This window comes from Hyperoodon ampullatus (genome assembly GCF_949752795.1).
Source record: "Hyperoodon ampullatus genome assembly, chromosome: 7".
Classification (NCBI taxonomy): domain Eukaryota; kingdom Metazoa; phylum Chordata; class Mammalia; order Artiodactyla; family Ziphiidae; genus Hyperoodon; species Hyperoodon ampullatus.
In genome coordinates, this window is record NC_136920.1 from 62,234,420 (window position 1) to 62,260,486 (window position 26,067).

A 26,067-nucleotide genomic window follows, 5' to 3' on the forward strand; every position below is an offset into this window, starting at 1 on the left:
CTAGATATGCAGCTCCGTGTCATCGGGTGGCTCCAGGCCGGACTCTGCACTCAGTGCTGAGGCTGAGGGGCCCTGGGCCACCCCAAATGGTGAGACAACAGGTGAGCGAGCAGCCAGAGGAGACAGTGAGGGTGAGAAGCTGGGGGACATGGCAGCTGAGGACAGGGAACCTTCATGGCTGATGGGGGAGCGGTGAGAGGCTGGTGGGAAGATGGCCCGGGTTGTAGCCGTGCTGGCTGGCTTGGGGGGCACAGACTTGGCTCCTGGGTGGGCCACGGCAGTGATGAGGGGTGGTGGGTCAATACGGGGAGCTGGGGGACATGGCCGAGCCTCATCCTTGAGCCGGGCGATCTCTGTGAAGACGCTGGCCAGGGGCTGGAACTGAGGGCACCAGCTCAGCAGGTAGTCCCAGTTATAGCTGCCACGGAGCTCCTCCTCACCAGCCACAATGGCCGTCAGTGCTCCTGCCACACATGGCTTGCCATCTGCTGGAAAGCCATAGTCCCCAGTGGGTGCAGGGCTTAGGCCACAGCCCCCCAGGAAGGCTGTGGCAGCGGCTGGGGGGCCCTCTTCTCGGTACAGAGTGGCTCCTGCACCCGGCAGCAGCAGCCCTGCCTTGCGGCCCTTATACCAGGTGTCAGGGGCAGGTGGCTCGCAGGATGTGTCACTCAGTCCATCTGCATCCTGCTGGATGCCGGAGTCAGGGCCACGGGCAGCCAGAGAGGAAGCCACACTGGCCACACGGGGGAACTCGTTGATCATGCGGATCTCGTCATCCTCTGCAGCCTCCGCTGAGCCTCGGCCGCTTGAGTGTGAAGGGTCCAGGGAGCCACCACGGGGGTAGGGTCCTCCAGCTCCTGGCCCACCATAGCTGGGGAGAGTCTGGTGATACAGGTGCTCTGAAGGCGGTGGGCTGGGTGGCTCTCGGCCCAGCTTCTGTAGAGAGCCACTGGCCAGGGGTGCTGCCTGTGACATCGGGCCAGATGCCGCCTCAGCCTTGCGGCTCTGGGCCCGCACCAGCCCTAGGACCAGGGCTGCCAATGCGAGCACCACCACGACTCCCAGGGAGGCCGCCACAGCCCCCACCAATAGCAGGTTGAGGTCAGGTGCCAGGCCCAGCGCAGTGTGGGTGATGTCCACAGTTACGGGCACTGTGGCACTCCGGGAACCAGGCAGAGGCCCCCGTGCCACCACCTCCAGCCTCAGCTCCCGTGGTGCCTCACGTCGGGTCCGGCCCCCACCGCCAGAGGTGCCTGTTCCGCTGCCTGGTGCCCGGCTGTCCACCCGCAGGTACAGGGCACCTGTAGTCTGGTTGATACCAAAATAGGGGGAAGAGGTGGCAAGAGAATAGAGCACCAGGCCATCAGCACCTCCATCCTCGTCTGTGGCCTGCACGTGACCCAGGCTGTGGCCACGCCGGGCACCTTCTGGCACTTGGAAGTGGAAAGCTGGAGCCAAGAATACTGGGTCATACTCATCCTCTCCAGTCACCAGCACTGACACAGTGACTGAGGCTGACAAATTCCCAGCATCGGTAGCACCCACCAGCAACTGGAAGCTTCCTGTGTGCTCATAGTCAAAGGCCACTCGTGCCCGCAACTCCCCTGTTGAGCTGTTCAGCGCAAATGCCTCACGGCCCTCAGGCCCTGGCCCAGCCTCCAGCAGGTTGTAGCGGAGCCTTCCGAAAGCCCCAGCATCCCCATCAATCGCATGCAGAGTAGTCACGAGAGTGCCTGGAGGCTGGTTCTCTGCCAGGCTGGTGCTGAGCAAGCTCAGAGGGAAGGCTGGCCTGTGGTCATTCACATCTTGGACCTCGATGGTCACTGGTGCCAGAGCAAAGTGTGCCCCGGCAGGGTCGGCAGCCCGCACGACAAGCTGATGTCGAGCCTGGGTCTCACAGTCCAAGGGGTGGGCCAGTCGCAAGTCACCCGAGCTCTCATCCAGCTGAAAGAGCCCAAAAGGGTCGCCTGAGCTGAGGGTGAAACGCACAAGGCCATGCGGGCCTGGGTCAGAGTCAGAGGCCTCCACGTGCAGCAGCTCGGCTCCAAGAGGTGTGTCCTCGGGTACTGCCACACGGTAGGATGCTCGGGTGAAGACAGGTGGGTTATCATTGACATCCAGCACAGTGACAGTGACCGGCACAGCCGAGCTTCGAGGTGGCTGCCCCCGGTCAGCTGCAGCCACAGTTAGATTGTACTGGGTTAGGCTTTCGAAGTCTAGAGGCTCAAGCAACACCAGGCAGCCCAGGGCCCGGGGGCCTAGTCCATCACCCTCCCCAGTCTCAGCCAGCCGGGGTTCCAGCTGGAAGACTCGACCCCGGTTGCCACTGACAATGCTGTAGTCCACGGTGGCGTGGGCGCGGCTTCCGTCGGCATCTGTGGCCTCCAGGGTGAGCAGGGTGGAACCAGGGGGCATATCCTCAGTTACTGCCACACGGTAGTGTGGCAATGTGAAGCTTGGGGCGTGGTCGTTCTGGTCCTGCAGCTGCACGTGCACTGTGGTGCGTGCTGCCCGAGCCGGCGTCCCATGATCTCGTGCTTCCAGCACCACGTCCACCACTCCTGGCCCTTCATGGCCCAAGGCCATTGTCCCCACTGTTGTGAACAAGGTCCCTGAGATGAGAAGGGAATGAAGAGAAATATGCCATCAGCAGAGGCTGTGGGTGAGCAGAGTGACCCTTCGGGGACTGGGAAATGGCCTCGGAAGTCAGACTCCAGGGAGTGGCCTGTGTGCTAGGGGATTACAGAGGGGCCTCCAGGATTCAGAGAATGGCTTCTAGGCATGCAGTCAGGACAGTGCTTAAAATAGAGACAAAGGGTGGAAAATGTCCTCCCTGGGTCAGAGATGTAGGGGTTAAGAGTTCAGGCAAGAAATTCCAGGAATGAGGTCAAAACATGGCCCAGCACAGTCAAGGATAAAGGGTAGATCCCAGGAAGGACGCACCGTTGTTGGGGTCAACACTGAAGCCCTCAGCAGGGGAAGCCAGGTGGTAGGAGACATGACCATTGGCACCGGAATCCCGGTCAGTGGCAGAGACGGAGAGAATGGCACTGCCTGGGGGGGTGTGCTCAAGCAGCATCACCTGAGGTGTGAGGACAAGGGTTTATGGCCAAGCGTCCCAGCTGCCCACTCAGCCTATGTTCTGGAGCTTGGTCTCATGAGCTCTGCTTGGCATCCGTCCCAGCTTGGAGCCCATCTACCCCTTAGAATTTGGATTGTGCACCTTCCCCCATTTGGGCACTGGATGAAGAACCTGGACACAGTTCCCAGGACTTATAAGGCTGGTCTTATAGCCCCAAAGATCCGTCCCCAAGTCAGTTCCGACATCCAGCCCACCTCAGATCCTTCTAGCCTTGTCACTCCCCTCCGTTGTGAACAACCCTGGGCCCAGAGGTGGGGGCATCAGTACCTGGTAGAGGGTCTGTGAGAAGGCGGGTGCATTGTCATTGACATCCTCCACGAGCACCGTGAGGTTGGCACGGCCCTCATGAGGCCCGTCATGTGCCAGGAGCTGCAGATGGTAGTGGTCACGCTGCTCGAAATCCAAGGGGCCCGTGAGGGAGAGGCGGCCACCATAGCGGCCTACACTGAAGGGATCCTGGGGCTCAGAAGGGCTCAGCACATACCACAGTACTGGTCCTGAGTCCACATCATTCCCTGTTACCTGTGCAATCTCTGAGCCCAATAGTGCATCTGCAATACATGGGACGAGTGTGTTTGGCATGGTCCCAGAGGCCCCTGGAGCCCCAGAGTGGGGAAAAGTGCTTCGCTACCACCCTTTGTACCTCTCACTTTACCCAGAACTCACCTTCCGACACTCGGAGCTCCCAGGGCTGGGGGATGGTGGGGCGATTGTCATTGGTGTCGATGACCATCACCGTCAGGGTAGCTGAGCCTACCAGGGCTGGGCTTCCTCTGTCTGTGGCCATCAGCACCAGCCTGAACACAGAGCACAATCGGGGTGGGGCCTGGGGATAAGGGAGAACCTTGGGCAGGGATAGGAGGGCTCAGGACAGGCTGGGGGGTGGGGAACTCAGGACGTGGCCTAGGGCTTGAAGGGTATTCCATGCGGGGCTTAAAACTGGATGGACCTGGGATGGAGTCTCAGGGTCTACAGACCCAAGCCTCACCGTGTTTCGGCCCAGATCTCACGGTCCAGGATAGCTGTGGTAGTGATAGTGCCTGTGGCTGAGTCTACATGGAACAATCCCCGGGCTGGCTGGGATGCGGCCAAACTGTAGGAGATCTGTCCACCGGGGCCTTGATCCAGGTCATCTGCTTCGACCTGGTGAAAGTAGGAGGCTGCTGGCACTGGGCTGGCCACAGACAAAGTCCACCCAGCCCTGCCCCCCATCTTCCCATCACACGCCACACCTGCAGCAGGGGTCCCTCCAAGGGCCTGGACTCAGGCAAGAAGGCCACGTAGTGGGGCCGCAGGAAGCGGGGAGCATTGTCATTGGCATCTTGCAGGGTTAGGGTGAGCACGGAGAAGGCAAAGGCTCCTCCACTCTCCGCCTGCAGCACCAGTCGCAGCCGTGGGCTTGCCTCAAAGTCCAGCCCCTCTGCTGAGCGGACTGTGACGGCTCCTGGAGGGAGGTGGAATGTATCACTGACAGACCTCTTGCTTGCCCTAGAGCCTTCCTGTCTGAGGCCCGCTACTCAAGGGCAGCCTCTCCCCAACCAGAGTCTCCTCGGGCCCAAAGAGGAGCCCCGCCAGGAGCCTGTCCCCGCACAGAGCCCCCTGCTCCCGCCCCTTACCTGTACTAGGCTGGATGGAGAATGTCCCTTTCTCATTCCCACTGAGAATGCTGTATGTGATGGGTCCACTTGAGCCCCCTGTATGGATAGCCTTGGGGGAGACAATGGGAGTCCCTGCAGAGGGGATGATATTGGTTGAAATGTGAGCGCTAGACTGAGGGAGTCTGGGGACTATTTTTAGTTAGTAACCCCAACCCATCCAGGGATACAAAGCTGGGAGACATGGTTGGGCACCCACCTGGGGGTGCATTCTCACGGAGCATGGCTTCGCTACTAGCCCGGGGAAAGCGGGGTCCACGCTCAGACTCTCCCTGCAGCCCAACAATGACCACACCAGTGGCAGAGCGAGCTGGACGGCCAAGGTCGGTTGCCACGATGAAGAGGACACGATCCTGGGGACCCAGGGATACAGGGGAGCGGGCCACACGGATTTCACCGGTGTAAGAGTCCACAGTGGTGCCAGGAGGTGGTGTGCCTGCCAGCCGGTATAGGATGGAGGCATTGGCACCAGCGTCACGGTCTTCAGCTCGCAGAGTGGCCAGAGCCAGGGTTGGGGTGCTGAGGCTGGGGCCTGGGCGGGGCAGGCGCAGCCTCAGGGGACTGGTGGGGAAGGTGGGCGCGTGGTCATTGACATCGCGCACCATGATGGTGATAGGCACTGTGGTGCTTAGGGGTCCAGCAGCTGCACCATCCACTGCATTCACGGTAAAGGCATAACTGGGACACTGCTCTCTGTCCAGGGCTGTGGCTGTGCGTAATTCCCCAGAGCTCGGCTCCAGCAGGAAGGCTCCTGCTGCACCTGCACCTAGGTAGTAGGTCACGCGGCCATTGGGCCCAGCATCAGGATCATGAGCCTGTAGCTGCAGCAGCAGGGTCCCTGCAGGCGCATCCTCAGGCACCTCCACAGAGTAGGCAGGCACAGGGAAGGCGGGGGCATGGTCATTAGCATCCAGCACTGTCACTGTCACAGACAGAGTAGCACTGAGAGCTGGCTGGCCTCCATCCCGGGCTTCTATCTGCAGCTGGAATGCTGGCTCCACTTCCCGGTCTAGTGGCCTCATGGTGGCAAACTCCCCAGAAGCTAGGTCCAGGACAAAGGCTTCTGCTGGGTCCCCATCTGCAGAGAAGGGCACGCACACATAAACATACATGTGTCAGCCCATGGGAGTGGGGGTGATTTACAGGCAACCTGGCAAAGAAAGAGAAAGAGAGAGGGAGAGAGAAAAGAGGGAAAGTGGGATAAAGGCAGAGAAACAAAGAGAAACACAGAAGGTAAAGAAAGATACTGCAAAGTAGCTTTTCTAAGAGTGTGGTCTGCGGACCCCAGGGATTCCCCTGAGACCCTTTTGGGGAGTACATAAGATCAAAACTATTTTCATAGTAATACTAAGACATTATATGACTTTTTCATTCTCATCAACCCACAAATGCAGAGTGGGGTCCGGATGCTACACGACATGTGATGACATCATGACTTGGATGGTTAATGGAATGTGTGTGCTTGTGTAGTCTTGTGTTTCCCAGAATATTCTAGGTAGAAAGTTTAGAGCATAAATATGTGTTGTTTTCAGAGATTCACTCGTTTTTGCTGGCTTGCGTTCAGTTATACCTGCTATAATCTTTGTAACCTCATTACTGTCCAACAAACTGTTAGTTGAAACCCTAACATTTCCTTGGATCTATGCAGAAATATGGCAAGTGGTATATTTCATTGGCTTGTTTTGCAATGATATTTTAAAATTTTCTCATCTTTAATATCAAATATTATAAATATTGATATAATTTATTATATATTTTATATATTTATTAAATTATTATTTCACATTTTATTATATCAATAAATGCTGGTATCATATAAGCCAAAGTTCTTTACAGTCCTCAAAAATTAAGAATGTTAAGGGTTCCTGAGACGAAAAAGTTTGAGAACAACTGCTCTACAGGGAGAGACAATCAAGAAAGAAAAAGAAAGAAAAGAAACAAAAAGATAAAAAGAGACAAAGAGGAGATCAAGAACTGGAGGGGCACAGAAATAGATGCTTGGAGACACAGAAACATAAAGAGAAGGAAAAGGAGACCCGGGCACACTGGGTCTGACACAGGCCAACAAGGAGTACACCTGGGCAAGTGGGTGCGGAAAGGTTCTCACCCAGGATGCGGTACTGCAGCTGCCCGTTGGCTCCCACATCCGGGTCAGAGGCCCGCAGCGTGGTAAGGGTCTGTGGGTCCTGGCCCTCAGGCACCTCCAGGGAGAGATGGGCACTCCCAAAGGTTGGGGCGTGGTCATTCTCATCCTCCACAGCCACTCGCACTGTGACATGGGTTAACAGTGGAGGCGAGCCCCCATCCCGGGCATACACTATCAGAAAGCAAAATCAGTGAGATCTAGCCTGCTCCCATCCCATGGAGGAATCCACACCACATAGTGTTCACATGTGTTCACCAGGTGCATACAAAAATCAGAATATGTCCCTCTCTCCACACCCCACAAGCACACAGGCACACATACATATATGTGGTGGTGTGACAGAAAAGGCACTAAGTGAGGTAACAAAAGATCTGAGTTCAAGTCCCAGCTCTGCCACTTCCAAGCTGTGTTAGCCTAAGCAAGTTACTTAATCTCTCTGGTACTCAATATCCACATGCTCCTCTCTTAAACGGCTGCAGTGTAATCTGAGGGAATCCTAGAGGGCGTAGCTGCGACATTATGCATTTGAGAGTTAGTGTGATCCCACTGGTGACAGCCTAGACGTCAGTTCAACTTGCACTCTGCCAAACTCTTGACTCGCCAAAAGTATTAAAAATATGATAGAAACTGTGCTCTAAGAGGTGGAAGCTTATAAAATGTACTTTGCGGGTCCTGCCCATGTAACACTGCTGTTTACAGCACCTCAGGCTTTGGGGATCCTGCCAACGCGCACCTGTCAGATTGATCTCCTCCTGCTCCTCCCGATCCAGGGCCCGAAGAGTTGTAAGGACTCCAGTGTCTGGGTCCAGGGAGAAGCTTTCGCCAGAGATGCCTCCATAAGTCACTTGCCCATTGGCCCCTGAGGAGGGGCAGCGTGGGGGAAGATCAGAGGGTGAATATACCCTTTCTTGACCCAGTCCATCCCTCTTTCAACTCATCCCCCCAGGCCTTACCCAGGTCTGGGTCGGTTGCCCGCAGAGTGAGCAGAGATGTGCCAGGTGGGCTGTTCTCACGCAAGAGGACGCTGTACTCCTGCTGTTGGAAAGTGGGTGCCTCGTCGTTGACGTCGGCGACACTGACAGTCAGGAGCTGCGTGGCTGAGCGCGGCGGGGAGCCGTGGTCGGAGGCCACCACAGTCAGCACGAACTCAGCTCGCTGTTCACGGTCCAGGGACCGCACCACGGACAGTGCTCCTAGTTGAGCGGTAGGGCGGGTTGGAAGGAAACCTCAACACTCGCCCCACATCAGCACCCTCCTCGTCCCCACCCCCACCCCCGGCCCAACTCACCAGTACTGGGGTGTAGCCGGAAGTAGCCGTCCCCGCCAGCTGCCAGGCGATAGGACACGCGTGCAGCCTCGCCCAGGTCCGGGTCCCGGGCTACCACGTGCAGCGCTGCGGGCCCCGGCGGCTGGTCCTCAGAGAGGCGCACACGTGAGGGCGACGCAAAGACCGGAGCGTTGTCATTCTCATCCGTGACAAAGACGCGCGCGGAAACGCGTGCTGCGCGGCGGCGGCTGGCATTGGCAGGCCGGTCGGTGGCTTCCACGAGCAGCAGCAGAGCGGGAGTGGTCTCCCGGTCCAGGCCTCTCGGGGCGCTGAGCGCCCCGGTGCGTGAGTCCAGGCGAAGCGCCGGCACGGGCGGCTCCTGGCGCAGCAGACGGTAGCGCACGTCGCTGTTGGGGCCCGGACCGTCGGCGTCCGATGCGCGGAAAGTGTACAGCGCGGCGCCCGGCTCTGGGTTCTCCGGAAGCGCCAGAGCCAGCGGGTCACGCGCGAAGGCCGGCGCATGCTCGTTCTCGTCCTGCACGCGCACCTGCACTCGCAGCAGCCGCGCGCCCGCGCCTCCCGGCCCCTCGGCGCGCACTGTGAGCGCGCGCCACGCCGGGCCCGCCTCGAAGTCCAGGGGCCGTGCCAGGTACAAGCGCCCGGAGGCCGCGTCCAGCGCGAAAGTGCCCTCCGGGTCGGCGCCGCCCACCAGTGTGTAGGTGAGTGCGCCCACCCCCGCCGGCTCTGGCGGCGCCACAGAGCCCAACAGAGAGCCGGGCTGGAGCCCCTCGGCTGCTGTCACGGTCAGCACGACAGGCACAGGTGCGGCCGGGTCTGGGTCTGAGGGTTCCGGCGGAGGCTCAGCCGAGCGAGCTGAGGGAAGCACCTGTTGTGGACCCAGGAGGGAGTACGGAATCAGGCGGACCCATGTAAAAGGGAATCTGGGCTGGCCTGCTGAGTAGCAGGAAAGGCGGTCAGAGTGGCCTGACTAGAGGAGAGGGTGCCCACACTGGTGACCAAGGAGGCGTGGACAGATTGGAGGGAGGGCAGCCATACCTGCACCAGCAGCTGGAGGCTGGAGCTCCGAGGGGGGCTGCCTTGGTCGTGAGCGCTTAGCGTCAGCACATAGTGAGGCCGCTCTGCTCGGATCAAGGGTGCTGCAGTGAGCAGCTCCCCTGAGTGAGGGTGCAGAGAGAAGAGCTCTGAGCCAGGACCTGGGGACAGGCAGAGGAAGGGCGAGGCCTTGGGTTCCAGAGCTGGGCATGTCACGAGGGCCTGCCATCACCCACCAACTCCCTTCTCTCCAGCCCCCGTACCAGTTAGCATGTACAGGATTGTTCCATTCTCCCCCTCATCTGGATCCCTGGCCTGCAGAGTTGTCACCAGTGTTCCTGGAGGCACACCATCTGGTACCTGTGGGAACAAAACACATTTACAGTTGTCTCCTTCCTGTTCTTGAGACAACTCAGGATGGAGTTCCCATCACTTATGTGCAGGCAGAGCCCCGTTTTTGCTCTCAAACCTGTTCCAAGATGCAGACTCTCTTACTTCCACCTACAGCTCTAAGCAGAGACCCACATACCCTCTTACTTCTTCAGGGCAGAGTACTGCAGCTTCACATACCTGTACGGGGAGGCCCCCACCAGCAGCCCCTGAAGCCTGCAGGAAGGTGGGGCTGTTGTCATTGAGGTCGAGCACTGCAATGTGTATGGTGCCTGTGACACTGCGGGGTGGGCTCCCCGCATCCTGCACCTGCACCAGGAGCTGGTAGCTGCTCTGCCGCTCACGGTCCAGAGTCTGGAGTGTGGTAACCTCTCCTGGGAGTGCAGGACAGATAGAGATCATGTATGGGGTAGCTAGGGAAGCACAGCCTGAGGTCCGTGAGAGGCCGGGGTTTGGGGAGTGTGGAAGGGAGTGCCCGGGTAAAACTCCAGCTCAGTCCTGGGCCTCACGGCCAGGCTCTGGGGAGAGTGTCTGGGTGTTCACCAGTCTGAGGATGAGGCTATGGGGTCTCAGATTTTGGGTCCCAGTGCTCACCAGTCTGGGGGTGGATGCGGAAGGCCTTGCTGTCTTCTGACAGCTGTCGCAGGCTGTAGGTCAGACGTCCATTGGGTCCTGAGTCTCGGTCAGTGGCAAAGACCCGGCCCACACTGGTCCCTGGGGGCTGGTTCTCAGCCACAGCCAGGAAGGTGGGCTCCTCAGACAAGCGGGGACTGTGGTCATTCTGGTTGAGGATGCTGACCCTCACGGTGGCTGTGGCTGTCTGCTGCCCCAACTCAGCTTTGGACCCAGACACTGCCATTACTTTCAGTGTGTATAACTCCTGGGCCTCACGGTCCAGTGCTGCTCGCACCCATAGCCACCCACTCTGTGGTTCCAGGCCAAAGGGGCTACTTGGCCCATCTGCTGCAAGGCGGTAGGTGACAGGGCCCCCATCTGGTGCTCGAGCCTGCACTTGCAGGACTTGAGTTCCAGGGGTGGTGCCTGAGGGCAGGTCCACACGGTAGGTAGGGCTGTCGAAGTGGGGAGCCAGCCCACGGGTCCCCAAGTCCTGTACCACCACCCGCAGTCGAAAGTGGCTGGTGCGGGGTGGGGAGCCACCATCCCGGGCTTCCAGCTCCAGTTCATGGGCTGGCCCCCCTGGAGGCCCCAGAGGTCCCATAAGCAGTATGTGGCCTGTGGTGGGGTCCACAGTGAAGGCCCCACCACCCCCAGCAAGCAGGGTAAAGGTGACTCGACTGTTAACGCCTGAGTCGGGGTCCAGAGCCCGCAGTGTATAGATGGGGGTCCCTGGGGCAGTGCTTGGCGGCAGCAACACCGTGTCTTCAGGTGCAGGGAAGGCAGGGGAGTTGTCATTCACATCATCCAGCAGCACACGCACCCGAGCTACAGCGAAAGCCGGGGGCACTCCACTGCCTGCCCGTACCTCCAGCTCTAGCACTGGTCCCAGCAGCTCCCGGTCCAGAGCTCGAAGCGTTTGTAACAGCCCTGTGGCCCCATCTAGGGAGAAGAGTCCCCGGGGATCCCCACCTGACAGGGTGAGGGTCACAGGCCCCAGGCGACCTAGGGAAGAGGAAAGAAGGGTCAGAAAAGAGATGGGGGGGCACCTATTGAGTTGGGGCCCAGACTCTGATCCCCAAAAGGGCTAGGCAGTGCCCACACCTGGGCCTTTCAAAGTATTAGGGGGAGGGGCAGGTGTTGGCAGAGAAGCTGGGTGGCACCAGGGTGATATTCATGTACCTGGAGATGAAGCAGAGTGCCTGTACCATGCCCAAGGAGGTGGCGGGGATTGGAACCAGAGTGTTTTGCATTGGGGCTATCAGTGGTGCGATACTTGAGGGTTATGTTAGGGTGTCTGGGTATGGCACCGAATGGATATAATGATAAGTGATACCTGATGGATTGTGTGCTTGGACTACGCCCACACTGGTGCCTGGTGCCACATCCTCTGGCACAGAAAAGACATACTGCAGTTGCTCAAATACTGGTGGTATGGGAGTTCCAGGCACAATGCTGATGTTGACTCGGGCACTGGGCTCTGCCTGCAGGCCACCTCCATCCTGAGCCCCGATCTCCAGCTGCACCACAGAATTGGCCCGTCTGGCCAAGGGCCAGGCTACCGTCAACAGCCCTGGGAGGAGGGACAGAAGTGGAGATGTATAAGGAAACAAAATAGAGCTGGAAAGGTTGGGGGGTGGGGGGCAGGCAGTACTTCATTTAGGCAGATGGGGAGGCAAAAAGCCCTGGGAATGTGAAGATCCTCACCTGAGTGCTCATCCAAGGCAAATAGTGGGGGGCTATTGCCAGCCAGGATGTGGTAGGAGAGTCGCCCATGGGGTCCCTGGTCAGGGTCATGGGCACGCACCCTCAGCACAGCTGTGCCTGGTGTACTCTGGGCGCTCAGACTGGCAGCATACTCCCGTGGATAAAACTGAGGTGGGTTGTCATTCTCGTCTGACACAAACACCTTCACATACACCATAGACTTGAGGCCTCCCTGGTGAGACATGCAGCCATTAAGTCAGGTGGCCCTTGATTGGCCCTGGTGAATGCCCTACCCCAGTCTGCCCACAGACTGTCCACTCACCCCATCCACAGCTGTCACTGTGAAGTCGAAGCTTGAGGGCCCCTGATCGTGGTCCAGGGTCCGGGTCGTGCACACGTCGCCACTGTGGGCATCGATGCGGAATGGGGGAGACCCCGAGGCCCCAAGTCCAGCACCCAAGGAATAGGAGAGGAGGCCAAATGGGCCACTGTCTGCATCTGTGGCTGTCACCTGGGGAGAGGCTGGGGTGAGTAATGCCCCATCTTTTTGGCCAGAGAAGCCATAACTAAGTGGCAATTGGAAGGAGCAGGCCCTGGGCCAGTTGGTGCCCAGAGTCTTGGGATGGTGGACACACAGAAGGGACTAGTAGGACACGGGCCAAAATCCAAACCCAGCTCAGACCTCACCACTTGCGTTAGGTTCCTATGAGATTCTGATCACAACATTTTTGTCAACTGGTCAATATAGAACTTTGTTTTATGTGTGTTTCTGTTTAAAGGCACCTTATTTAATATATATTGCTGGTTCATTAACACTGAATTCATGGCCAATGGCACAACTCATAACTAAATGAAACTTATCTAACACATGTATTTTCTCCATAAGGCACAGCACAGCCTTCTTGTGTTTAGGAAAACAGACATCACTTCAGCACTACAGTTGGGGACCATTTTATACAGCAGAATCACCAAACAAAAAGCACAAAAATGCAAAAAACATGGCATTAAACAGACCACGAAAAGGACCCTTGTTTACCATATAAGAGCTGTAACATGAAGGCAGAGCATTGCCTTGTTCGACCTCAGCCGGGAATGTGCTTGTTGAGAGACTTGAATTTTCCATCCTTCTGCACATGTCCGGGAATGACTGTGAAAGCTCCATGAGTATTGATTCAAGGGTTACAAACAGATTTTAGAGAGCTGGCGAATTCACAAATACAGAATCTGCAAATGATGAGGACCAACTGTACTTAAAAGGAGAGTGCTAAGGGCTGTGATAGCAAATTCCAAGTGGGTCACAGGGAGTTAATAACCATCACCAAGTCTCATAATCACTCCAATCAGAGAACTAGCTGACCAACAGAGTTATTGAGACTGATGTTATAGGCCCGCTCTTTATTGAGTTTGGTTATGAAGTGGGATCTGATTGATACTCAGATCTGGTAACTGGAGTGATCAGGATCTGCACTATGAATTTATGGGATATGGCTCATGCACCTTTAGCATCCCTTCATCTCTCAAGCCAACCTCACTGGAAATGAGAAAGGGAGAACTGCAGGTCTATAGGAAAATACCGAGGTCATTAAGTTCCAGGGGCTCCCCAAAACTAAGAAATAGGGGAAGGTTTTCCTGGTGACTTCTCAGGCATCTCCCAGACTGGCTCAGGAAGAGTTTATGATTGGACACCAATGTCAGGAGCCTCTGAACATTTCAGAGCCAGAGCAGCAGGAGACACCATTCCGAAAGCTTCTGAGCCTAGGACAGGGCCAGGCACACAGTAGGTACTCTATGTATATTTGTTCATTGAGTAAACAGACATTCAGATTGCCCTGCCTTACAACAAAAGCTTCTTTCAAACTTAAGTTTTATAAATTGGGTGCATACTAGGCCCTCAATAGTGGGTTAGCTGGTGCAGACTGCTGTAGCTTGTGACAAAGTACTCTTTGTGGCTACACGGGCCTCAGGGTCATGATACGCTGCAAAAGGAGGCTGGAGAGTTCCCCTTTCTTGGCCAGAAAATGTTGCTCAGAGAGAAGCCTAGCCAAGGACTTCTGATCGTTGCCCGGGCCTTTGACAGAAGTGATTTGTGCCATTGTTTACACTCCTGAGAGACACTAAGACCTTGCCATGCTGAACCCTGGAAACAGATCCTGCCCCAACTCTTTACTGTGGCCGTGGGCCTGGATATCCCAGGAGACAAACTCCCCCCTGGATCAGTCTGGCGGGCTGCAGCACAGCTGCCGCACCATCTCCAGAAGCTGTTAAAGACCTCTGCCCTCTGACTCACTGCAGGAAGAAAGCAATAAATAGTGGTCAAGAGAAGTTGTCAGGAAGTGACCCCAAAAGGCGCAGGGGCCGTTGACTGGAAATGACCAAGGCAGAAGTGAATTTTCTGGCCTGTGCAGCCCCTGTTCAGAGGTCCTAGTGCAAATGCAGTCTCCATTTTCAGCAGGCTCTCAGCCTTGCTTCATAGTCCAACCTTGGTCAGCTCCCGCTTCCAGCTCTGCCTGAAAGCTGTAACCTCATCTCTCTCCTCTTGTCCCCACCCCACCCCTAGCTCTCATCACATACACTAGTGCAAGGAGAAAATAAAGACCCTCATCTGTGAACTCTCTAAAATTCCCAGCAGACCACAAACTTACTTCATCTGCCCCATGCTGACCTCCTTCCCAGGTGTCCCTCCTGCTTTGACACTTTGACACTGTGCTCTCCTGCTTCCCCACCCACTGCTTCCCCACTCCCAGCCTTCCTCCACCTCTCCTTACTCTGTTATACGGTGTTGTTCTCTGGAATCTTTCCTTGGCCTCTTCTCATCCTGCACACTCTCAGGGCCTTCTCTTCCACTGCTGTGGCTTTGACCATCATCTGTACTTTGACCCAGACCACTCCTCTGGGCTCCAAACTTGTACATCCAGATGCCTGCTCAACATCTCCACTTGGACGTCCCACAGGCACCTTAAATCCAACCTGTCCTAAACTAAACTCATGATAATTCCAACCCCCCCTCTCTCTAACGATTCCTCCATCCACGCAGTTGCTCGAGCCAGAAATCCGTTCTTCCCCTTTCCTCTCTTGGCATATCAATCAGGCAGGGACTAAGTAAATCCTCATTATCCCTCCTATGTGTCTGTTCCTCTCCATCACCGTTATCACTGTCCTGACTTGGGCCTGAGTCGTCTCTCCCCTGGACTACTGTAGCTCCCTTCTCATAGGCGTCTGACCCTCCGATCTGTCCTCCATACCAGGACTTCTCAACCTTGGCATGACTGACATTTTGGATCAGATAAATCTTTGTTGTGGTGCTGTCATATGCATTATGGGATGTTGACAGCATCTCTATCCACTAGATACCAATAGATCCCACCAGTTGTGACAACCAAAAATGTCTCTAAACATTGCCAGATGTCCCCTCCAGAGGGCAAAATCACCAGCCGTTGTGAACCACTGCTCTACACTAACTAACAAAAGCATCTTTTGAGAAAACAAATATTATATTATTCCTCTACTCAAATATCTTCAGTGTCCCCCAAAGAAAAATGCTCAAACTCCTCGGCTTGGCTTGACTCCTCACTGTCTGGCCTCCTGCAGTCTCATCTCCCACTCTTTCATCTCACACCTTAAACTCCAGAGATACCGAGCCACTTGTAGGCCCTTGAACGAGTCAGACAAGTCAAGCTCTTCCACTTGTCTCTGCGTGTCACCTCTGCTTCAACCCTTCCCTTATTTCGTCCCCTCATCTGCTCCTGCTCATCTTTTAAGTCTCAGCTCAAAGGTCCTTTCTTTTGAGAAAACGTTCGAACTGCCTATCTGTACCTCATGAATATCCCCATATAGAAGTTTTTATTTATTGGAATAAAACTGTTTCTCTGCATATGAATCTCACCTCTAGACTATAAACTCCATGAATTAGGTAGGGGTTACTCAGTTATTACTGTGTTCTGTGTCCCTAATACAATGACAGGCACATGGCAGATACTTGATAAATGAATACTGAATGAATCAAATATTATGACTTCTTGTAACAGTTATGAACACCCAACGGTCATTTTTACCCCTGCTTCCCTATGATTACTACTAGTAAAAACTCCAGGAAACCACCTGGAGAGATGCCCTCTTGCTTCAGGCATTAGTGAGGAGGGAAGATGTTTGGAAGCCACAGCCCACTGGTCCTGGGCCAAGAGGGAAAGTAAACACATGGGAGAGTGGGTGGGAGCTGGACAGCAGTAGGCAGGCAAGTACCCAGCGTCTGGCCAGACAGGAGGTCAGCCAGGCCTAGGCACTGGCCTGAAAGTCTAGGCCAACAGGCAGCTCCTAGAAGATGCTCAGGGATCTGGTGGACTTCTGAGACATAAAGACTTCAAGCACGAATCTCCTAAGAGACCACCCTGCGTCTGGTCTCCTCTCCTGCATCCATATTCCATGGGGCAGCCAAAGCAATCTTTCCAAAAGACATATCAGATTTGCCTAGAGCCTCTCAATGGCTCCCTATGATTTTTAAAATAAAGTCAAAGCTTGTCAGCTGGTCCCTGTCTACTCGCTTGTTTCATCTCCCCATAACTCTTTCTCATCAGCACAGTCGAGGCCAACTTGAACAGTGCAGTTCCATGAACACATCATGATGTTCTGTAGCTCCTTCTGTGGCTTTGGAGTCCCTGTCCTCATACCCCATGTTATTCACTTGGCAAAGTCTCATTGCTTCTGCAAAGGTCTGCCTCTAGGCTTCCACAGCACCTCATATGCAGCCTGATGCATTACTAGTTACTGGTGTGTCTCCTTGCCTAGACTGGGACCAGCCTGGGAATAAGACTGTTTCCTTTCTTTGTTCTCAGGGCCCAGCAGAGTGCCAGGCTTACAGTGGGTAAGTTAATTTTTGAATGTATCACTTACCATTGATCTAATCTCTCTTTCACCCTTAAAGCAAGTTAGCTTCCAAAAAAAATATATATATATACAAAAATGGGACTTCCCTGGCGGTCCCAGTAGTTAAGACTGTGCGCTTCCATGCAGGGAGCACGGGTTTGATCCCTGGTCGGGAACTAAGATCCCATATGCTGTGTGGCACGGCCAAAAAACAAACAAACAAACAATCTGTAGTGAGGAGGGAGGGATGAATAGGTAGAGAACAGAGGATTTTTAGGGCAGTGAAACTGCTCTCTATAATACTATAGTGTATGTCATTATATATGTCAGTTATACATATACTTTATACTTTTGTCCAAACCCATAGAATGTACAACACCAAGAGTGAACCCTAATGTAAACTATGGACTTGGGTGACAATGATGTGTCAATGTAGGTTCATCTGTTGTAACAAATGTACCACTCTGGTGTGGGATGTTGATAATGTGTGAGGCTATGAGTGGGGGCATGGGGTATATGAGAAATCTGTACCCTCCACTCAATATTGCTATGAATCTAAGACTGCCCCCAAAACATAAAGTCTTGAAAAAAAAAACAAAAACAAATCTGATTATGCCTTTTCTGCCTCAAAGAAGTTCAGTGACCTCTTTTGCCTTCCAAGTAAAGTCCTAACCCTTCATGGCTTGGTGTCCAAGGACTTCTGCAATTTGGCCTCAGCCTGCCTCTCCAGTTTCATGCTCCACCACCTCCTCCAAGCCTGACTTGCAGGAAGTCTGTGGCTCCCACAGCCTGTCCAGGGCTCCTGCCTTTTCCTCTGAGGTCTTCCTACTCTGGACATTGGGATCTCACTGGATACTTCTTGTTGTCTCTCATCCTCGTGCCTGAGCCCAAGTGTCCCATCAAGGCTCAGTTCCAAGGGCAGGGATGGGGGTGTATTCCAGGACACCTCAGCACTAGACTAGGGTTGGAGAGCTCTGTAAATGCTGGCATCTCCCTTGGGGAACAGGAACCACACGGGTGTGCAGAATCTCCATCTCTGCCCTGCAGAACAACTTTGAAACTTTAAAGAGTCCTCTCTCATTTCCTGCCACCACAAGACACATTTTCTCTATATCCAATCTTAATTCTCTCAACTGCCGAGATTACCTGGCCCAGCTCTTGTACCCTGCTTTCTCATCTTCTCGTTAATCCTCACCCTCTGCACAGACTGTGGAGCTCACCGAGTAGGACCGAACCCTCTGGCATATGTCACCATCAACAGATGGCACCTGCAAGACTTGGTTCCTGCTCTGAGGTCCCCTGTGACCCTCTGATCCACTCCTGCCCACAGAATCATCCTGCTGTGTGCGGGGGGCTTACCCACCTGCAGGAAGCAGGTTCCGGGCTGGGTGCCCTCAGGCAAGGAGGCATTGTAGAAAGTCCTCTGGAACTGCGGCTCATTATCGTTCACATCCTGCAAGGCCACACTCACTGTGGCAGAGGAGGTGAGAGGGGGCAAGCCCCCATCTGTGGCCACCACAATTAGCTGTGGCTGTGGTTCCAACTCATAGTCCAGTGAAGCAGCTGTGGTGATGATGCCTGAAGTGGGGTCGATGGAGAACCAGCGGGTGTGGGCACCTGGGGCCAGGCTATAGGTGACCTGACCGTTGGTGCCCTGGTCAGGATCCCGGGCCATCACTCGCACCACGAAGCTGCCAGGCAGCGCAACCTCAGGCAGGGGCTCGGGTCGGTAGAGCTGGCGGTCAAAGGCAGGGGCGTTGTCGTTGACATCAGTGACATGCAGCACAAAGGCAGCCTCAGCTCGCAGGGGGGGTGAGCCTGAGTCTGTGGCAGTAACTCGCAAGTTATAGGCATCCCTTTCCTCTCGATCCAGCTGCCGAGCCACGCACACCAGGTAGATGACGCTGTCCTGGGTGCTGAGCGCAAAGTGGCCCTCTCCCCCCTCCAGGGACACATTGACATGGGCAAAGTCACCATCATCTGGGTCTGACACAGAGATTCGAGCAACAAGCTGGCCAGGGGGGGCAGCCTCAGACACTCGGGGGGAGCCATCCGCACTCAGGAAGATGACAGTCATAGAGGGCTGATTGTCATTGGCATCTCGCACGTGCACAGTCACAAAGGCCGAGCCCAGCTCAGGGTGAGCCCCTCCATCCCGTGCCTGTACCACCAGTTCATGGACCCGCCGTTGCTCGAAGTCCAGTGGCCGCTCCAGCCGCAGCAGCCCCGTGTGTGCGTCGATGGAGAAGGGTCCGTCACCCTCGCTCTGCCTCCGGTTGATCTCATAAGTTACAGCCCCATTGGCACCGGCATCAGCATCAGAGGCATACACCTGCAAAACAGGACTGCCGGGGGCCAGGCTCTCGGACACCGCAGCGTGGTAGCGGCTCTGATTGAAAGCTGGGGCATGGTCATTGATGTCCAGCAATGTCACATCCAGTAGGGCCTGGGCCCTCCGGGGTGGTGAACCACCGTCGTAGGCCTCCAGTTGCAGCATGTAGTGTGAGCGGTTCTCTCGGTCCAGCTCCCCGGTAACTACCAGCTCAGGCACAGGGGCCCCATCTGGACCAGGACGTGTCTCCAGCCGGAAGGTCTCTCCAGCCCCATCACCAGACAGCGCATAGCCCTGGGTTCCTAGGCGGCCAGCATCTGCATCACGAGCAGGCTCCAGTGGGTAGCGGGTGCCAAGAGCTGTATGCTCAGGTATCTGCAGGACAGCTCGAGCCTGTGGGAAGGCTGGAGCGTGGTCATTGATGTCAGCCACTCGCACGGTAACTTCCACGGTGGCGCCATCAGGAGTGACTGCAGTGAAGCGGTAGCGATCCCGCCGCTCGCGGTCCAAGACTCGGGCTGTACGGACCACCCCACTGTGTTCGTCAATGGCCAGGTCTGTGCCCACACCGCTGCCCTCCTGGGCGGAGATGAAGTACATGGGAGGTGCTGCCGTGCCTGCTGGAAGCCCTGCACTGATGTCCCCGATCAGTGTGCCCGCTGGCTGCTCCTCATCAATCTGCAGGTCCAAGCTCCCAGCCTGACCCCAGGCGCCTGGCACCCCCGCACCCAGGAGCAGCAGCAGCAGCAATGACAGCAGGGGTAGGGGCCTGGGGCTCTGCATGCCTGGGCAAGAAGGTGCAATGCCCCGCTCCTTCTGCATGGCAGGGGCAATCCAGTTGTGGCTTGGGCTCCAGCTCCAGGCCAGGCTCCGGGCCCAGCTTGAGCTCAGGCTTTGGATCAGATCTAACTTGGACCCTGGCTCCAGCTCACGATTCCTGACCTGGGAGAAAATCGGAAGCAAAAAGGTCATGATGGGGGAGGAATCAACCGTCCAGGCTGGGGCCGTCTGGGGCCCAGGAAGCTCCTCAGGACCCAGTCCAGTCTTTACCTGGCAGGTCCCATCCCACTCTGATTTCCGTCCCCGCTCCAACCCCCAGCAGATTGTTTTTTCCTATTGTTCAGACCTAAATGCCTTCAGACTCCCCTCCTTCCATCTGTAGACTTAAACATGTGGCCAATTCTTTCTCATTTTTCTTCTCATCCAGGATTAATACCTCAATAATCATGTGCTTGGCAACCTCACCCGAATCTCAACAATGTCCTCTCTGCCAGAGCCTTCTACCAATATTTAACTATGCTGAAGTCTCTCTCTCTTTCTCTCTTCTCTCTCTGTCTCTCTCTGTCTCTCTCTGTCTCTCTCTCTCTCTCTCTCTCTCTCTCTATATATATATATATATATATATACCTTTAGCCCTACTTCCCTCTCTATTCAACAAGAGATTGAGCACCTATTATGTGGAGGCACTGGAGACACCACAGAGAATAAAGGAAACAGTCCAGGAATTGGACAAGTAATTAGAAGTGTGATACGGGATGAGGGAGAAGTGCCGGGAGCTGTGAAGGCGTAGATATAGGAGGGGCTTACCACAGTCAGGGAGTCAGGGGGTGCTTCTCTGAGGAAGCCACATTCAAGTCAGGATCTACTTAATGTAGGTGTTTGCTAGACAATGGTGGGTGGAGAAGGGGGATACAGAAACGAGAGAAGAACATTCAGAAGAGGGAACTGAATGGGAGGCTTAGAGTCCGCAGTCAAGAAAGCGCTGAGGGTGTCGGGGCAGGCAGAGCACAGCGTGTGTGAGGTGTAGAGTGCTGGGGCAGAAGGTATGAAATGGGGCAGGGGCTCGTAGGCCACGCTGATGATTCTGACTTTATGCCGAGGACAAATGGAAGCCATGAAAGCATCTTAAGAGTGGGTGCTGCAATATGACTTACGTCTTGTGAAGATCTCTATTGCTGCCCCTTTGTAAACAAGGATCACATAGATGGGAAGGTTATCTTAGGACAGCCCTTATAACACACTTGGGGGAGTCCAGGTGAGGGTGAATTGACGGTGAATTGGATGAATGTTAGCAATGAAAATGGGGAGAAGCGGATAGCTCTGCGGGACATTTCGCAGGTAGAACAGGCAGGGCTTGATGATGGCTTGAGGCAGGGGATGAGGGAGTGGGAGGAGTCACGGATGATGGGCAGATTTCGGGCCTGAACCATCAGCTGGACCAAGGCAGCCTTAACTGGCCAGAGAGAGAGACAGAGAAAGAAATCCAGGGAAGGGCGGTGCCTCTGTGGCTAAGGGAGCCAGGGCTTCAAATGCTGCTGACGTTCAAGAAGGAGGAGGCCTAAAGCCCCAGGAAGGCCTTTGAGGACTGAGTGAGAGCAGAATCCGTGGAGACGTTGCCCTCTCAGAAAGGTTTGTTCACTTCCTCCAATTCCTCACCTCTCACCCCCTCGTCCATCTACACAGAGAGTCTTCCTCTCCTGTGACGCTGCTTTCACTAAGCTTCCAATCATCGCTATACTCTACATCCAATGGACACTTTTTTATCTTCTTGCTGGATCATTCTGGAACACTGAAACACTGATCACTGGCTTCTTGAAGCCTAGCCCTCCTGGCCTCCCATGGTGACCCCCCACCTCTTGCTTCCATTGTACTTCTATGTCCACTCTTCAGTCCCTTGGGCAAGTTCTTCCTCTGCCCTTAAAAACTGGTGCTCCTCAGGACTCAGTCCAGGGCCGCATGTTTTCCCACTGACCACACTGCCTGGGTGATCTTATCCACTCCCATGCCTTCAATTCAAATGTATCAATCATCTTATGTACCGTCTATTTGCTGATGACTTTGCAATCTCCAGCTCTGGAGAGCACTGGAGACACATGTCCATCCATACAATGGACTTCCTTACAATGTATTCCCAGCCTTCACCTCAACCTGATTTTCTTCCTCCATTCCCTTTCCTGTGAACAGCACCACCGCTCAGAAACTCTCCTTGCTTTCCTTGCTTTTCTTCAGTCCTGATTTCCAATTAGTCTTCAAAACCTGACCATCTTAACTAGACATGTCTCAAGTCTGCCCTTTCCTATGTTTTCACACTGCTGCTGTCCCAGTCCAAGCACTGTCATCCCTCTTTTCGATTCCTGCCACAGCCCTTTACTGGTTCCCATGCCTCCTGGATTGGACCCTCTGATCCATGTCCACCTGACCAGAGCTATCCTCACAACTCTCACCAAACCAGTCACAACAAAAGGCTTCCACTGGTTTGCCATTACTGACGGCAGAAAACTGCTGCCCATTACGGACAAAAAAATGCAGATGCACATACACCCAAACTGTGTCTGCAGTTTCACGGGTTCATGGACACTAGGTAGAGAACTTCTTTTCGCAAGACAAAGCCCAACCTCCTTAGTATATCTTACTGACCTGAGCCCTGCCAACCTCTCCACTGTGCCCCACATTCACCTTCCCCCACTGCACCCTGCATTCCAACACTAAACCCATCACCTGATCCTTCCCAACTCTTTGCCTTGTATGCACCATGCTCTTGTCCTGAGATATCCTTTAAAAGTCCTGTCCAATTGGCCATCCCCTACTCAAACTTCAAGATCCCATTCAAATATCCTGTCTTCTGTGGACTCTTCTATGATATCTCTCTGACCTCCCTGCAGTGCCCATGGTGTCCCCTGCTGGGCTCTCACTGCTTTTGATGCACACTGACAATAAATTGCACAGCAGCCCTGATTTGTTCATGTGTCTGCCCATCACACCCCTCCCCCTACACCGCACTGAAAGCTCCTTGAGGACAGCAGCTTGAGGGTCTTAGTTAGTTTCTGGTTCTCCAGCAGTTCCTAGAGGTATCACGAGAGCAGGCAATCAGTGCTGAACAAATGTGCAGAACCTCATAACTGCACACCACCACCCTCACCTACTGACACAGGGAGAAACGTCCCTGGACATGCCACCTCAGACAACACACACAAACACGTGTGAGCCTGCGCCCCTGAGGCACCATGGTCAGGAGTGTGGCTGTAGAAATGGCTGCAGAAGTGTGTCCTTTGGTCTTTCTAGATTTATTTGCTCTGCTCTAGGACTTCCTGTCCTCCCAAGGGATGAGAGTTTCTGACCCTCTACTTACACTTCCAACCTCCATGTCTCCCATCTGTGTGAGGCAATGAAAAGAGCTGGGACTCTGGAGTTTGAGCTGGCTTTGAGTCCAATCTGAGCGTTACTTTCCTAATCTATATAATGGCCATGTTAATGCCTACTTTGTGGGGTTTTAGGAGAATTACAGGCAATGGAAACAAGGAGCTCAGAGTTGGGCATTTGGTAGATGCTCTCTCCTCGGTTCCCAACACCATCCTTGGCTTCAGAGTTCTAGGATTTACTAAGACCCCTCTCCCCAAGGCTCAAGTCTGTGAAGTCTGTGGAGCTTCCACATGGAATAACAGATCAGAGGAATTCAGAACAAGAAGGTCAGAGTGAACACAGGCCTGACTCAGACAGGGGAGAGGCTGTGTGTAGAGAGATGGCGCAGTGGCCGGGGCAGGCATCTAGGCCTAGAGACTGGGTTAGGGAGTCAAGGGTTAGGAACTGGTCCTATTCATTTAATCAGTCAGTGGAGAGAAAGCAGAGTGGGGATAATGGATAGTGAGGTCAATGTACTTCTTACATTCTGTGTTAGGATTCTTTGTCCCCAACCCAGAATGTCAGCTGTTTGAGGGCCAGGACTGTATCTTATTCACCTCTGTGTGTAGCACAGAGCATGGCACATAGCACATGATCAATACATTTTCTGAATGAAAGGATGTATGAATGGTATGAGATAAAACTCAGGTGAATGATTAGCCTTGAGGAGGAGGGATTCAGGCCCAGGCAGATGTCCCTTCTCCCAACCCGTGTGGACCCTGGTGCCCTCCTGGGTCCCTGTTCAATGCAAACTCCCCCATACACCCTCACAGTGGATGCACAAAGGTGCCTACTCACGAAGTCACAGACCCACACACAGCCAGGCACACAGATGCACAGACTCACATGCAGACAGGCACACTCAACACACACACTCACATAGACAGGAGCTACTCTAACATACACAGAGACACCCAACCTCACAGAGGAGCATGTTATCACTCACACAGATGGGCATGTTCATTCACCTGGAACCTTCCCCCACCCCCCACACACATGCAGGCACACATGGAAACACACACAGGCATGCTTTTGCCCACACAGACACATACACACAGAAAGACACTTTCTTGTGGGCCTCACACAGACAGGCACGTGCGCACACACACACGCACACATACACACAGCCACACTCACTCACACCCCCTCCCTCTCACAGACACAGACAAACCACTTTCACCCCTCCCCAGACTCACGCTGGCAGGTCCATGCACACACTTGCAGACGCACCCACACGCCGGCATGCTCTCACACACGCTGTTGGGGCACTCGTGGTCAGCTCTGCGGCTGCAGCTGTGACCTCGAGGTCCCTGGGGCCTGTCTGGACTAAGCTTCATCACTTCCTGCTCCAGGGCTTCTAGTTCCAAACTCGAACTCCAGACTCTCTCCCGAGACTGTCTCAGTCTCTCTCCAACTCTCTTCTCAGCACCATCTCCCCATCTGTCCACTGTTTCTCACAGCTTCTTCCCCAAGACTTGCTCCTCCTCTCTGTTCCTGTCTCTTTCCTTCTCCAGGTTTGTCCCATCCCTTCCCCCAGACCTGGCCTAAGCCATCCATCTTGTCTCTTTCCCCAATCTGTCCTGCCTCCTACCCAGCTTTGTCTTCTTTCTCCCCCCAGATTGGTCACATCTCTTCCCCCACCCAGTTCTGCCTTGCTACATGCCCTCACCCTGTCCCGGTCCTGTTACTCTGTCCTCTGGCTCCATCCTGCTCTCCCCCTCTAGCCCCACATCTGGGCCTCTGGAACCACAGCTGGTTCTCATTAGGAGGGGGAGGGGCGAGACTGTTGATTGGGGCCTGCAATGTGATGTCAATCCACCCCCCCCCACCAGCAGTCTGTGCGTCTATAGGACCTGGGAGCAGGGAGAACATGGGAGAGGAAAGAGGTGGGCTGTGGGGGAGTAGTAGGGGGACCATAAGGGAAAGGGTGCTCCAGAAGGAAGCAGAGGAATGGCCCAAGGTGCAGAGGGGAAGCCGGCTGGGGGAGCTGGCACCTCACAGGTCTCCTCCCTCAACTTCCTGTCCCAGAGCCAGGGAGGGGCTGAGACCAGAAAGACAACAGGGTGAGGAGGGGGCTGCAAAAGGCAGATTGGCTCAGAAGTGGAGGCAGAAGAGGGTAGCTCTGGTGAGCAAAGGGAGGTGGAGATACAGGGCCAGGCGTAAAGGGGAGAGGAAGAGAGGCGAGAGTTCTCATGGGGGATGACGGGGAGCAAGACTGAGGGAGAGGGAGTGTGTGTCGGCAAAGCAAAGAGTGAGTGGAGTTCATACAGAAAGGGGAGGCAAGTCAGAGACAGGAACAGCTGGGCTGGAGAGGTGGGGGGCGGTAAATAAAGGCGGGAGCTAGGGCTGGGGAGTGGGTGGAAGGGGGTAAAGAGGAGAAGAGGCGTTAGTACGGGAGGAGGGAGGAGAAGGCTGACAAGCTGGCTTCCTTGGATGTCCCCGGGACAACCTCATGGACGGGTGGCCCAGGGCAGTGCCCGGGCCTGGCTCTGTCCCTCCTGAGGACCGGTCCCATTAGGCACCTCAGGGAGAGGCCAGGGATGGATGTGAGCAGAGAAGGCAGAGGGAAGGTTTCTTTTCTGAACTGTTAGTGTGCTGGCAATTCATAGACGGTGCCTTATTTAATCATCGTAACAACCGCGTGAAGAAGGCAGCCCACCTTCCACGGAGGAAACTGGGGCTCGGAGTGAGACAACTGTCCTGAGTTAACACAGCCTTGAT

General features: G+C 54.9%; 1 protein-coding gene and 1 long non-coding RNA gene across 2 annotated transcripts in view; one reads left to right on the forward strand and one right to left on the reverse strand.

The window, feature by feature from the left end:
* Positions 1–20,004, reverse strand: DCHS1 (dachsous cadherin-related 1; the record flags this gene model as incomplete). Its single annotated transcript, XM_079707879.1, has 20 exons — positions 18,199–20,004; positions 12,298–12,486; positions 11,976–12,207; positions 11,605–11,841; positions 10,248–11,273; positions 9,834–10,027; positions 9,527–9,623; positions 9,267–9,424; positions 8,232–9,096; positions 7,897–8,136; positions 7,677–7,802; positions 6,905–7,114; positions 4,997–5,875; positions 4,759–4,872; positions 4,375–4,586; positions 4,131–4,285; positions 3,809–3,939; positions 3,410–3,693; positions 2,944–3,082; positions 1–2,612 (listed from the first exon to the last, which is right to left on the reverse strand). Exons 1-20 carry the CDS (start codon positions 19,987–19,989, stop codon positions 1–3), a joined length of 9,891 nt encoding a protein of 3,296 aa, XP_079564005.1. The 5' UTR covers positions 19,990–20,004.
* The window catches only part of LOC307055697, a 27,983-nt gene continuing 10,770 nt past the window's right edge, over positions 8,855–26,067 (forward strand). Inside the window, exons 1-2 of the long non-coding RNA XR_013810979.1 lie at positions 8,855–8,929; positions 16,805–16,833. This is a non-coding gene — a long non-coding RNA (uncharacterized lncRNA). The remainder of the gene's footprint in view (positions 8,930–16,804; positions 16,834–26,067) is intronic.